Source organism: Sinocyclocheilus anshuiensis, unplaced genomic scaffold, assembly GCF_001515605.1.
Source record: "Sinocyclocheilus anshuiensis isolate Anshui unplaced genomic scaffold, SAMN03320099.WGS_v1.1 scaffold1524, whole genome shotgun sequence".
Classification (NCBI taxonomy): domain Eukaryota; kingdom Metazoa; phylum Chordata; class Actinopteri; order Cypriniformes; family Cyprinidae; genus Sinocyclocheilus; species Sinocyclocheilus anshuiensis.
This window is the reverse complement of record NW_015559670.1, coordinates 143,888-157,969: the sequence shown is the minus strand read 5'-3', so window position 1 is coordinate 157,969 and position 14,082 is coordinate 143,888. Positions and strand designations below refer to the sequence as shown.

Here is a 14,082-nt window from a genome sequence, read left to right as displayed (position 1 = left end):
TATTTTAAGCTCCTTATGTAGCCGAATCTGCGCTGGTTTGAATGGGCCGCCTCCAGTTTCCCCTTTGTTTTGCTGCCTCCAGCTAGCGCTGTGATGTCGGCTGACCCTAGTTACCTGTGGTTGGCCTGGCCGTGCGTCACTCAGAAAACAACAGGCCAATCAGAAGAGAGGCTCATGAATATTAATTGGACGGGCCAAAATCGACCTGTTCTCAGCAGAGCTCCTGAGAGAGGAGCTGTAAAAATATATTGAGATGGTTTTTGGTACTTATACCGCAAATATATATTCTTAAGGACATCAAGACTTAAAATAAAACTCCAGAAAGGTGTAAAATATGTGACCTTTAAAGAAGTCGTCCCATTTTTAGAAATTAATTAGAGCCTGGTGTGTTTCTCCCCCAGTTTGGTTTGTGTTGGTATACATAGTGGCATTTTAGCCCAAGATTTTTAGATTTCAATTGATCTAGACTGTAATTTATAATCAAAACATGCCTTTTTCTCAGAAAATGCCTTGTAATGAAAGTAGTTTTCCAGACGCAGCCTGGATTCCCGCTCAGACTGATAATAGCAGCCATGTTGATGAACAGAATAAAGACCAGTAAAAGCCTGAAGAGCTGTTGTCTATCTATTTTGAAGTTCATAATTGCCATTTTAAGCTGATTTTTGGTTTGTTTAAAAGTATTAGCTTGTGAAAGTGAATGAATCAAGAAGAGAGCGCAACATTGTGTCATTAAAGTCCATTTCAAACTGACACAAGCTATAATTCTGAAACTTAACTAAGGGTGCTTTCACACCTGGCTCGTTGTTTCGGAACCTGGCGCATTTTGCCCCCTTAGCTCGGTTCGTTTGGGCATATGTGAACACGGCAATGGCGCTCGGATCCGTGCCAAAAAAATCGGTCTGAGATCGCCTGAACGAGGTGGTCTCGGCTCGATTGGAAACTAACTCTGGAGCGGTTCGGTTGTAGTGAGAAAGCAATCCGATCTAATGGACCAACGAACCAGGCTATATCACAATGTATAATGGGTAATTACGTAAGTTCTGTGAAAAGCATTAGCTTTGTTGTTTTGCTAATACTTCAAAATTAACCATGTGAATATCTGTGGGTGAGCACGTCTTCGCCATTCAAAATCAAAGTGCACTTTTTCATTTTATAATGCCGTCCTATTGCTCTTCTTCCTAGTAGGTGCATTTTAAAAATGTTTTCCTGATGAATCCTGGACTCCTGCTCAAAGTGATAAATTAATATAATGACATCTGCAAAAAAAAAAACAACAAGCCCGCGAAGCTGTTGTCGTTCCATCCTGATGGATGACAGCAGTGACAGCTAGTGGAATCCTGGAAAATAAACCGTGAAACTTTGACCATTGAGAGAACAGTTTACTCGCGCGTGACTTGTATTAACAAATTTGGTCCATATAGAAACATTGCCGTGTGAAAGCGAACCGCACCAAGAATAAAAAGCAACATTGTCATAATTTTAATCCCTGTTTCGGAACAAAACAATCGATCTACAGGTGTGAAAACACCCTACATTTTCAAAATAACCGTTATATTTAAGTGTGCCATTTTGATTTGTCTTAATGAAATGTTAAGTTTAGTATCTGCCCATTTAAAATGAAAACTGTTGGACCAAGCAGGAGCAAACACTTTTTTAAAAAGTTGCCCCATTTTTAGAAATAATTCGGAGCCTGGTGTGTTTCTCCCTGAATTTGGTTTGTGTAGGCATATATGGCAGCATTTTACTTGCATCCACCCAAGATTTTTAGACTTCAAGTGATTTAAATTGATTTTTTCTCCAAAAATGCCTTTTAAGGACTGTAGTTTTCCAGACGCAACCTGTATTCACACTCAGATTGATAAAAGCAATAATGAAACAGAAAGAAAGCCAGTAAAAGCTTGCAGAAATATTATATATTTTGAAGTTCAGAAATGCTGCTTTCAGCTAAATTTCAGCTGGTCTATTTTGAAATACTGTGGCTTCTGAAAGTGAATGAACCAAGAAGAAAATGTGACAATTGAGTCCATTTCAGAACAACACAGACAAACTACAGGTCTGAACTATACCTAAATTTAGGCAATAGTCATTATATTTAAGTGTGCCATTTTACTTTGTCGCAATGACATTTTTAAATGACAGCGTCAAATGACAAGTGTAGGACCAAGCAGAAGCCTCTCTGCCAAGTGGTCATGTTGGCAACAGGTAAGCAGTAAGTGGCAATTCATCTTTGGCTAGTGCTGATTTAATGTCTGCCCAAGTGGTGGATTTCACAAGTCTGGGTTAAGTGCAAACACTAGAAATTGGATAAAACCTGTATTATATTTATTGACATTTAAATTTTTATGCATTTGACAGATCCAATATGGCACTCGAGGTTACAGAAAATGGCCTGAAATTGTTAACAACATATTTATTTATTTAAATCTATTTTTTGCCCAAATAGAATGGGTTATGTGCTGCTTGAACCCAACGCTGTCCTTTATTCCCTCTCAAAAGATCTGCAGTGGCGTGTCATAGATCCCCAGAATCTTCAAAGGAGGACGATGAACAAATCATTTAGTGCAGTGGATCTAGTTTAGATTAATCATTCGTAAGGCCAAATGAAATCTCCAGTAGGCACGGACCTCCTGCGGAGAACATTTCACATCCACTCCAGACTTCCCTTTCTCTTTTTATGTGCTGCTTTGCTCATTTGACAGCTCTGTAGAGCAGTTTCATGGCTTAACCTTGCCAAGAGCCGCTTTCCCTCCGTCATTGATCAGCTCTGCGGGTTGTGTTCGTCAAAGCGGCCATATTTTCACAGCTGAACTGACACCGTAACCTGTGTTTGTGATTCAGGCATAGCTGATTATTGATCAGCGTCTATCAGGTTAGCTGAGCATCGAAAACCATTCACAATGAGCTTCGTAGTGTTGGAGTCTCCGTGGGTTTTTCTAGTAATTGTTTGGTGTGTGAGAGAACAGGAAATATAATTTATAGTACTACATTTTTTTTGTTATTTTAGATTTTAATGATAATAATACAATTGTAAATTAAAATTAATTACTTCTAATAAAATTAATTACTTCTAATTCTAATAGAATCTTATATATATACATCTATGTGTGTGTAATGGCAAAATGAATGTTTGGAAATGTAAACTATATAATATATACACACACACACACACACACACACACATATATATATATATATATATATATGTGACCCTGGACCACAAAACCAGTCATAAGGGTCAATTTTTCGAAATTGAGATTTATACATCACCCGAAAGCTGAATAAATAAGCTTTCCGTTGATGCATGGTTTGTTAGGATAGGACAACATTTGGCTGAGATTCTACTATTTGAAAATCTGGAATCTGAGGGTGCAAAAAAATCTAAATATTGAGAAAATCGCCTTTGAAAGTTGTCCAAATTAAGTTCTTAGCAATGCATATTACTAATCAAAAATTAAGTTTTAATATATTTATAGTAGGAAATTTACAAAATATCTTCATGGAACATGATCTTTATTTAATATCCTAATGATTTTTGGCATAAAAGAAAAATCAATAATTTTGACCCATACAATGTATTTTTGGCTATTGCTACAAATATACCCCAGCGACTTAAGACTGGGGTATATATATACTTTAATAATTTTCCATTGTTATAGTTTGAAGCAATATGTTTGTGTTTGATTCTTTGTATTGTTCTGCTCAGTGAACCTTTGAATTGTTTGTTTGCAAAAGTTTGAGCCTGGAGCTTCTTTATCTTTCGATGCAGGGAAGCGTTTTGCTGCCTCTGTGAATTTGTTTGTCACCTTTGTTGATTGTGAATATCCAGCCATATCAGGCCAGAGCCGAGGGAAGAATGTGGCAGGATGGATCCAGTAGAGGAATTCTGCCATAGAAGAATAATTAAAGCTGGAAATGAACAGGAGTGATTCTGAGTTGAGATGAATTCAGTGTCGTCCAGAACAGGAAGTTCTGATTTGATCAGACTCTCTCTGTAGAAAGAGGCATCGCCAGCCAGAAGCTCTCAGCCAGGTTTGATGCCAGTCTCTTTATTTCATAGCCAGTGTAAATGTGACAGTGCAGAAATATATTAGATTGATCAAATAGCTTCCATCCTCATCTGCTTGATCAGATGTAAGACTTGAGATTTGTGTGGATGTCATGTACCATGCTTCTTCATTTCAAAAAGTACTGCATTTAAAACTTTTATGTCTTTTTCTTAAAAATGAAAAATAAAATTATACTTTTATTTCTTTTTTATATTAAATAAATGTATAATTTAAGATTTTTATTTATTTTATATTTTAAAAAGTACATTTCAAACTTAGTCTTAGTCATTTAAACTTAAACACATTAAACACACGCACATTTATTCACATTAAACATACATTTCTCATTTCATCACTTGTGGATGCATGGAATTCAGCGTGCGTATGTGCATGAAAGAAAATGCAATCATTATTCAATGCACACGCACATGTGCATGCATGAAAGAATGTAATTTAGTCCTTCACATTAAAAGTAGATTTGCAAAAAATGATGTAGAGATGCATTAAATTTAGTGTTCATATGCACACATGAAAGAAAAAAGCAATAACAATTCAGTATGCATGTAAATGCATGAAAGAAAAGATCAGCTGTGGTTCAGCATACGTATGTGTTGTACTGACTGCATACACTGAAGTTTTTTTTTTCTTTTTCTCCTTCTTGCAAGAATGAACAACTCAATTCTTTTGCAAATAATACAATGACATCATCAGCGATGGTAAGATTTCTGAATGTCGAAGTGACCTGAATTAAAAAAAGTGGCAACTGAAGAGATTTTATTCTGACCTGTTCACATCCTCAGGCTGAGATAAGAGCTATTTTTACTAGTTAAAACTCGTAATTACAGTAATTCAGTGGGGATTTTCAAACTTTAATGTCAAATTTAAGTGCTACAGACATCTGTTAAGCAGTCGGAGCTGAATTAATTGGAGAATTTTGTGAAGACGAAGAAAAAGAAGTCTGAGGGATTTCAATAGAGTGTCACTTTGAAGCATTGTAATTAATTGATCTTATATAACCATTCAGAGTCTACCACACGTTTTTAGGCGCTCGATGATTCAGCCGTGACAGTGAGAGATATCCCTGTTGTTCTTTCTTCGTTGATTAATAGCGGCGTGTCGACCAGTCTGAACTGCGTTTGAAGGACGTTGCTCTGCTCTCAAGCTTTACAATTCAGAACGAGCAGCTTGAAAAGGGTCTTTTGTGTCCCTCAGACCTGATTCCCACTAGTGTTTCTTTCAGCGTTGAGTTGTGCACTTGAGAACATTGTGCCCTGATCTTGAAGAAGACAGTACGGATGTTTCCTTTAGCCTTGTGGAATAAAACTCTCGAGCAGGTAAGGCTCTAGTGTGATTGTAGTGGCCTGAAAGCACCAGACACCTTCATGTTTGCCAGCTGAGAGTGCTAATGTGGAGGAAATGAGATGAGAAGATAAACTCTTGCTGAGGTCGCCCGCCTGCTGATTCTGTGCTTTTATATAGATTCCCAAGTAAAATTTATGCTGTTACATGACAGCGCTCCACCTTGGTATAACTCAGCTTAATAATTCATCTAAATTACCACATGGTTAAACATTTACAGGAGGGCTGTTAATAGATCGCTGACATTCATGTTCTAGAATCTAAGAAAGATAGGACCAAGTTTATCCAGACCTTTAGGTAGAAACCCTTCTGATCTGGTTAGTAAGAGTTTGTTCGAAACCATTTGCATGCACATCATGGCCAATGTACCAGAGGAAATCCAGAGGATTTGTGCTGTTTCAGAGTGCAAACTATATGATGATTTTAAGAATGTCTACTTATATTATTAATAATAACAACAACAACTGGTATTATTGTTGTTATTAAAAATAGTACTTACAGGATTTTTTTTCAGGGAAATTTTCAGTGTCATCATTAATATAATAATAATAATAATAATAATAATACTTAGGTAATTTGCAGGGCAATTTTCAGTGTAATCTTTAATAATAATAATAATAATATGTCAATTATTAATATTAATATTAATACTTATATCAAAAGTTCAAGGCCATTTTCATTGCCATTAATAATAACAATAACAGTAATATTAATACTTATAGGTAATTTTCAGGGCAATTTTTTGGTGTCATCTTTAATAATATTAATAATAACAATAAATGTCAATAATAATAATACTTATATCAAAAGTTCAAGGTGATTTTCAGTGTCATTAATAATAATAATAATAATAATTGTGATGATGCTGATAATAATAATAATAATAATAATAATAATAGTTCGTTTTCAGGACAATTTACAGTGTTATCTCACACACGTCTTTTGGTTTTGAAAAGAAACTAAACGAAACGAAAAGAAAAGCAGTCAAATAGCCAAAAAACACCAGAAAAAAACTCTTTCAAATGTTAATAAAACAAATATAGCTTTATCTATAAAGAATTTTGCCAGAATGATTATGTAGTTTACAGTATATTCATTATCTTTATTCTGCATGATAATCCCTAACTATGTTTATTTTCTAGCAAAGACACATCAATAAAAGTTTGAATCTTCTCAAAAATGTCATTCAGCCAAATAGCAACTATTAAAAGACTTTTAAAACAAAACGCTAAAGTGATAAATAATGACAATACTTATATTTTGTGAATATACCGCCTAGTGCTGATGCAAAGTGGCCTGCTGTTGCTATGTTAACCTCCTCAAATGGGCGCAACTTCTGTTTGCCAGCTTTCCTAGTGGAAAATATTAACTTGTCTTCTAACTTTTTGTCCTAGAGAAATGTTGTTTGTTTAGGTTAAAGTGTTTTGATGTCCTTTGAGTGCGTTCGAGTTCCTGCTGTTGCTATGTTAACCTCCTCAAATGGGCGCAACTTCTGTTTGCCAGCTTTCCTAGTGGAAAATATTAACTTGTCGTCTAACTTTTTGTCCTAGAGAAATGTTGTTTGTTTAGGTTAAAGTGTTTTGATGTCCTTTGAGTGCGTTCGAGTCTTAAACTGCAGCTCAGACTCCTGTAATACACAGAACTCCAGGAATCAGTCTGCGCATGAGTCTGGCTTTCCGGCACTTTTACTGCGTCTGCTCGGTGCCACGGACAGACCTGGTTGCCATGACAACCTGTTCATTGTGTGTGTGTGTGTGTGTGTGTGCTGTGACAATGTGGTCATCCCCGAAACCGCTCTAGAGCAACAGCCACCACAACAATGCTGACGTGGTGAACCTGAGAGACAGAGATCAGCAGAACGTGAATCATTCTGACTCGGGTGAGTGCATAACCACCTAGCAACACACGAGTAAACACTACTCCCGTTTTCTTCAGAGAATGTCAAAATGAAGTTTTTGTATGGAGTTTGCATTTTTTGCATGTATGATTGCCCGTTTTCTCTCTGTCTTTGTTCTGTTCATCATTATGGAGGGATATCTCCATCTGTCCACAGCTGATCTACCTATCATTTTCACATCCCCTAGCAACAGCTCTTTAGAAAACTAAATATAACACTTGGTAAGGTGTCGCACCAGAGCCGTGTGTGTACATGCATGTGGTGCAGCTGTATGCTGCAGAGTATTGTTTCCATACAGATCCAGCTGTATCCATGGGCATTTGTGTGCTGTAACTCTCACTGATATATGACATTACACTAATTGTGCTTTCTGATGCCAGTCGTCTTGACAAAGAAAAGTCCAGATCAAATTTCAGCATAAAATCAAAAGAAAGAGTATAACGAATATTAAACTGGTCCTTTTTTATGACACTCTTTTCATGACAATTAAGCATATTTTTCACCTAAATGAACATTACTGTAATGCATCCTGAAATGTAACCGTTGCTTGTTTTTGTAATTTTTATTTTTTGTCAGTTCTGATTCTAATTAGACTTTCATGACTGTAATACTGGAGCACAATCCAATGATTTTAATTAAGAAAAATTTTAATTTTTAAAATGCTGCCATGCATAAATATTTGTTTGTTCATTTATTTTGTCATTAAAATAATGTTCAACAAATGGCCCTAAATGAGCATCATTTTCTTGCAAAATGCTAAATTAATTTTCTTATTGAGAAAAGTGACCTGGACATGTTCTTGACCAGTTTGGTGAGATTCACCTGTAGAGATTTTCTGATTTAATACATGGGTTACTGAAGTGTGTGTGTGTGTGTGTATGTGTGTGTGTGGTAGATGAAATGGAGGGCTATTATTTGTAAAGTGGATCAGGCGAAAATAAGATACAATTTCAGAAAAGTGGAGACTGTGATCTCGTATTGTCTACAAATTGAACACATACACAGAGAGAGAGAGAGAGAGCTCGTCTCTGGATACTCCTGAAATAGCACAACACAATCAACCTCTGGACTTGTGTTCAGAATACAAGATTGAAGGAGGTTCAACTACATCATTCATGTTTTGTATTATTTTTGGTGGATTTACTTTCTGAATCAAGAATTTGTATCTTATTAAAGCTGCAGTGGATGAACAGACAACAAAGCTTAAGAAATTCTTAGTCGACATGAAAATGGCATTCTTAACCCATTTTACTGCAATGTCATGCATTTTAGTGAAACAGAACATTCACTGAGAAAAAAAGTACAGTGGGACTTCATTTTATATGTCAGGAATTAATTGGATTGTGAAAAGATAATTTATTCTTTAAATAAATAAATTAATACAAAAATACCAATAAAGGGCATTAAATTGTGCACAAAATAATAATAATTTATATATATATATCATTTATTTCGGTGATTCAACGCTGAATTTTCAGCATCATTACTCCAGTCTTCATCCTTCAGAAATCATTCTAATATGCTAATTTATTATCAATTTTGGAAACAGTTCTTCAGTTTATTTATTTATTTTTATTGGAACCTGTGATACTTTTTTCAGGATCCTTTAATGAATAAAAGGTTAAAAAGAACAGCATTTATTCAAAATAGAAATCTTTTCTAATAATAGGCCTATACACTAACATATACACTGTTCTTTTGAAACTTTTAAGTATATTAAAATAGAAAACCGTTATTTTAAGTTGCAATAATATTTCACAATATTGCTGTTTTTTCTGTATTTTTTAATCAAATAAATGAAGCCTTGATGAGGGTAAGAGACTTGTTAAAAAACATTAAAAATCTTACTAATCCCAAACAACCTTAACCTTTATTTATATAACAAAAACAAAAACAACCCATGAAACACCCTTTTTTTCCATAATCCAGTTAAATCGACTCAATCGAAAGTTGTGCCCTATTTTCAGCTAAATATTGTTTCATACATCACAATATTTTGACGGCTAAGTGACGACGTGTTTTGTGGTCTGCGTTTGATCTTCGGCATTTAAAAACAAAGCTTTAAATGAAACAGGAGTTGTTGGAAAGAATCTTGATTAAACAGCTTGTGTTTAGTCGGTGCCGGTGGCATTGTTTTGTTCCAAAAACGCTTTCGGTTTCTGCTGAAATGCTATTTTGGGACTTGAAATAGCATTTGGGTTTGCTGAGTGAAAAACTTTATTTCACCAAGTCTTACGTCAGTCAGGAGGGACCGTGAATATTTGATGATACGAAGCCAAACATTTGGGCTCGGCTTATAAAAAATAAAGCTTGACATTTGCCTTCTCGGTTTTTGATAGCGACTGTTAAATTATCATTACCCAAACAGACGGCCATACCTGCCGCTTCTCAGAGTTCAGACCGAGGCATCTACAGCTGTCCTGTCAATGAGAGATTGTTTATCCTGCAGTGAGCTGCTGTAGTCCTGCGGGGCAGGCTGTCTGTCTGTGTGTCATTGACAGAGGCCCGCAGGGACCACATCTCCCAGCATGCCGCTCTCCGGGGACGGGGCTCGTGTGACAGCTCTGTGAAGAGCCACAGAGAACTCCTCATCGTGATAGATAGCGACAGCTGAGAGCAGCTTTCTTCATCATCAGTAGCACAAAACCTGGATTATTTCCTCTTTGTTTTTAGTGAGCGTTCGTTCATGATCTGCTCTGAGATCAGTGCTGGTGCATCATGGGTTGCCACTGTTGACTCTTTGAGAGTCAAGTTTGATGATCAACTGAAACAGTCTAGTAGATGTGTTTTGTGGGTTTCGTTTAATTGTACAGGGTTTGTTCATCCAAGATTTGTCATCGTTTACTCACCCTCATTATTTAAACCTGTGTGATTTTCTCTTCTGTGGCAATAAAAGGGCATGTGTTCTTTTTCTTACAATAATAGTGAATGTGGCCTCAAGTCTTGAGCTGCACAAATGTTCAAAATAGTCCAAATTACAATGCCGTTCAAAAGTTTACGTTCAGTAAGATTTTATTTGTTTATTTTCAGTTTGTTTATTTCTATCGTTTTTGAAATTAATACCTTTGAATAATAATAATTTGATCAAAAATACTTACGTTGTGAAATATAATTTCAGTTTAAAAATGAATGTTTTCTATTTGAATATGTTTTAATATGTAATTTATTACTTTGATGCAACGCTGAAGTGTCTTCAGTCTTCAGTGTCACATGATCCTTCAGAAGTCATTCTAATATGCTGATTTGCCGCACTGAAACATTTCTTATTATTATCAATATTGAAATCAGATGTGCTGCTTAATAATTTTTGTAAAAACTGTGACACATTCTTTTACTCCAGATTTTTTGATGAATAGGAAGTTCAAAAGAATGTATATATTTAAAACAGAAATCTTTTGTAACATTATAAATGTCATTACTGTCACTCTTAAATAAATGTAATGCATACTTGTTGAATAAAAGTATTAATTACTTAAAAAAAAAAAAAAACATTACAGACCCCAAACTTTTGAACGATAGTGTGTATATACTGTATATTTGAATGAACTATTCCTTTCAGTAAGTTATTTTCTACACATTTAAACAAATTTTATCACTACCTTTTTTTATACAGCTCTTCTACAAACTTCTTATTTTGTTCATTCGCATCCAAAATAACGGAAGTATTATTTTCCTTAAATGAGGCTTCATTTTTCTGAATCTCACTGTAATCACAAAAGCCAAACTTTTTCCTGAAGAAGTGTTTATATATTTGATGGTATTGCTTTTCAGTACCTGAATGTTCAGTCATTTACTGGTAGTTTTGCACCATTTCAAGGTTCATACGGTTTTTAATAAATCACTCAGTGAGTAATGAGTGCTGTGTATATTTGTATTTGGTGGCTTTATGAGCCATTTGAAGACAAAGTTTGAATTACATTAAAGATGAATAGTTTTGAATGGAGAGTTTGTACAGTTGATTTTTTTGCGGGGTTGTAGTTTTGAGAAATGCGTTACAGGATTGAGTAAATGTGCAGTTGAGAAAAACAGTAGCTTGTGTTTGTGATGATTTCTGAATGGCTTCTTATTGCGGTTTAGTTTTCAATAAATGTGAGCTGAAGAGTTTTGCGTTGCAAATATAAAGCATGTTTCAGCAGAGAAGACTGCTCGAGTTTCTCTCACACCTCTGTCTCTCTCTCTGTTTGTCTGCAGATGTTGTGGTTAACGGAAAGCCGTGTGACTGTGACGTGATCGCTGACTGCAGGGTCGGAGATGCTGTGCCGTTAGAGGTGAAACTGACCAACCGCAGCAAGAGCGCCGTCGGACCGTTCTCTCTGACCGTCGTCCCCTTCCAAGACTATCAGAACGGAATCCAAAACTACGACCTGCAGGATGCCGTCACTTTCATCGGCTCCAACACCTTCTACATCGGCACGGTGAGCAGCAGGACACTGTCTGAGCCGGGTCACATCCTCAACGTCTGAGGAACGTTTAGCTCTCATTCACAGGCCACTTACATATATGTTGCTCAAGGTTCCTTGCAAAAGAAATTCTCATTTAGTTTTTAAGAGAGATTCAGCCACATTGGAGGGTTTTCGAGCATGAACCGCCTTTTTAAGGTCATGCCACAGCATCTCAGTCAGATTCAGGTCAGGACTTTGACTAGGCCACTCCAAACTCTTCATTTTGTTTTTCTTCAGCCATTCAGAGGTGGATTTGCTGATGTGTTTTGGATCATTTTCCTGCTGCAGAACCCAAGTTCGCTTCAGCTTGAGGTCACGAACAGATGGCCGGACATTCTCCTTCAGGACTTCAGAACAGCCCCAGACCATCACACTACCACCACCATATTTTACTGTTGGTATGATGTTCTTTTTCTGAAATGCAGTGTTACTTTTACGCCAGACGTAATGGGACACACACCTTCCAAAAAGTTCAACTTTTGTCTCGTCAGTAGTATTTTCCCAAAAGTCTTGGGGATCATCAAGATGTTTTCTGGCAAAACTGAGACGAGCCTTTATGTTCTTTTTGCTCAGCAGCGGTTTTCGTCTTGGAACTTGGCCATGCAGACCACTTTTGCCCAGTCTCTTTCTGATGGTGGAGTCATGAACACTGACCTTAACTGAGGCAAGTGAGGCCTGCAGTTCTTTGGATGTTGTTGTGGGGTCTTTTGTGACCTCTTGGATGAGTCGTCGCTGTGCTCTTGGGGTAATTTTGGTCGGCCGGCCACTCCTGGGAAGGTTCTCCACTGTTCCATGTTTTTGCCATTTGTGAATAATGGCTCTCACTGTGGTTCGCTGGAGTCCCAAAGCTTTAGAAATGGCTTTATAACCTTTTCCAGACTGATAGATCTCAATTACTTTCTTTCTCATTTGTTTCTGAATTTCTTTGGATCTCGGCATGATGTCTAGCTTTTGAGGATCTTTTGGTCTACTTCACTTTGTCAGGCAGGTCCTATTTAAGAGATTTCTTGATTGCGAACAGGTGTGGCAGTAATCAGGCCTGGGTGTGGCTAGAGAAATTGAACTCAGGTGCGATAAACCACAGTTTTAACAGGGGGGCAAACACTTCTTCAGGGCCATGTAGTTTTGGATTTTGTTTTCCCTTAATAATAGAACCCTTCATTTAAAAACTGCATGTTGTGTTTACTTGTGTTATCTTTGACTAATATTTAAATTTGTTTGATGATCTGAAACATTAAAGTGTGACAAACATGCAAAAAAATGAGAAATCAGGAAGGGGGCCAACACTTTTTCACACCACTGTGTATATATATATAAAATTATACAAGACTTATACATTGTTTGGCTTAAAACAGTCAACAATGAACACATCTACTTATTCTTTGTAAGTACTATTTTTCACAAGTCATCAAAACTGTGAAAACATATGGGAATTATGTAAAGACCAGTAATGTTAAACAGATGAAAATGTATATTTTCTTAATTTAGTTTTCTTTATTTTCTTTATCTATATTAATAAATAACAAAAAAAAAAAGAAAAAAATAATTTTTACTGGTAGTGTTTGTGAAATTATGACAGAAATACATAAATATATATGTAATATTGCATAACTCTTTAATATTTATATATAATACATGTTTAGATTATATTATTAGTTTATTATTACTACTACTACTACTACTACTATTACGAGTAGTGGTACTAGTAGTAGTAATAATAATCTGATAATTGGACATTTATATGTATTTTTATTTATTTATTTGTTTGTTTGTTTGTACAAACAAAATAATTACATAAACCTTTAAATTAAAATGCTTTTAAGATAATGGAAAGCATAAATTTGGTCTTTTTTACCCGAACTTTTAATTGCTAGTGTATCGAAATTATGACAGAAATATATAAATGCATAATATATATAATATTGCAACACAATTTTCTAATATTATATGTATTTTGTAATATTTTGTTTATTAATACTATTACCATTATTGTTATTAATATAAAAATAAAAAATATATAATAAAAATAATGTAACTATAAACTATAATAAAAATGTAATTTAAAATGTTGTATAATTTAAATGAGTAATTTATTTGAACAAACAATAATTACAAGCATTAAATCATACCCCTTTAGATTAAAATGTTTTTAAGATCACGAGAAGCATAAATTCAGTTATATGTATCTAAATTGTTAACTTGTAGTTTATGTGAAATTATGTAAGAAATATATAACAGAACAATATTTAATACACATCATTTTTTTATATTGAATTATTACTTCTACTACTGGTGGTATTATTATTATTATTATTATTATTATTATTATTATTATTAT

General features: G+C 35.2%; 1 protein-coding gene across 2 annotated transcripts in view; it reads left to right on the top strand.

The window, feature by feature from the left end:
• Positions 1-14,082, top strand: part of LOC107681624 (trafficking protein particle complex subunit 9-like) — a 248,577-nt gene that overhangs the window by 233,595 nt on the left and 900 nt on the right. For both annotated transcript variants that reach the window (XM_016477940.1, XM_016477939.1), the window contains one exon: positions 11,494-11,717. In XM_016477940.1, the coding sequence (XP_016333426.1) occupies positions 11,494-11,717 (224 nt within the window). The remainder of the gene's footprint in view (positions 1-11,493; positions 11,718-14,082) is intronic.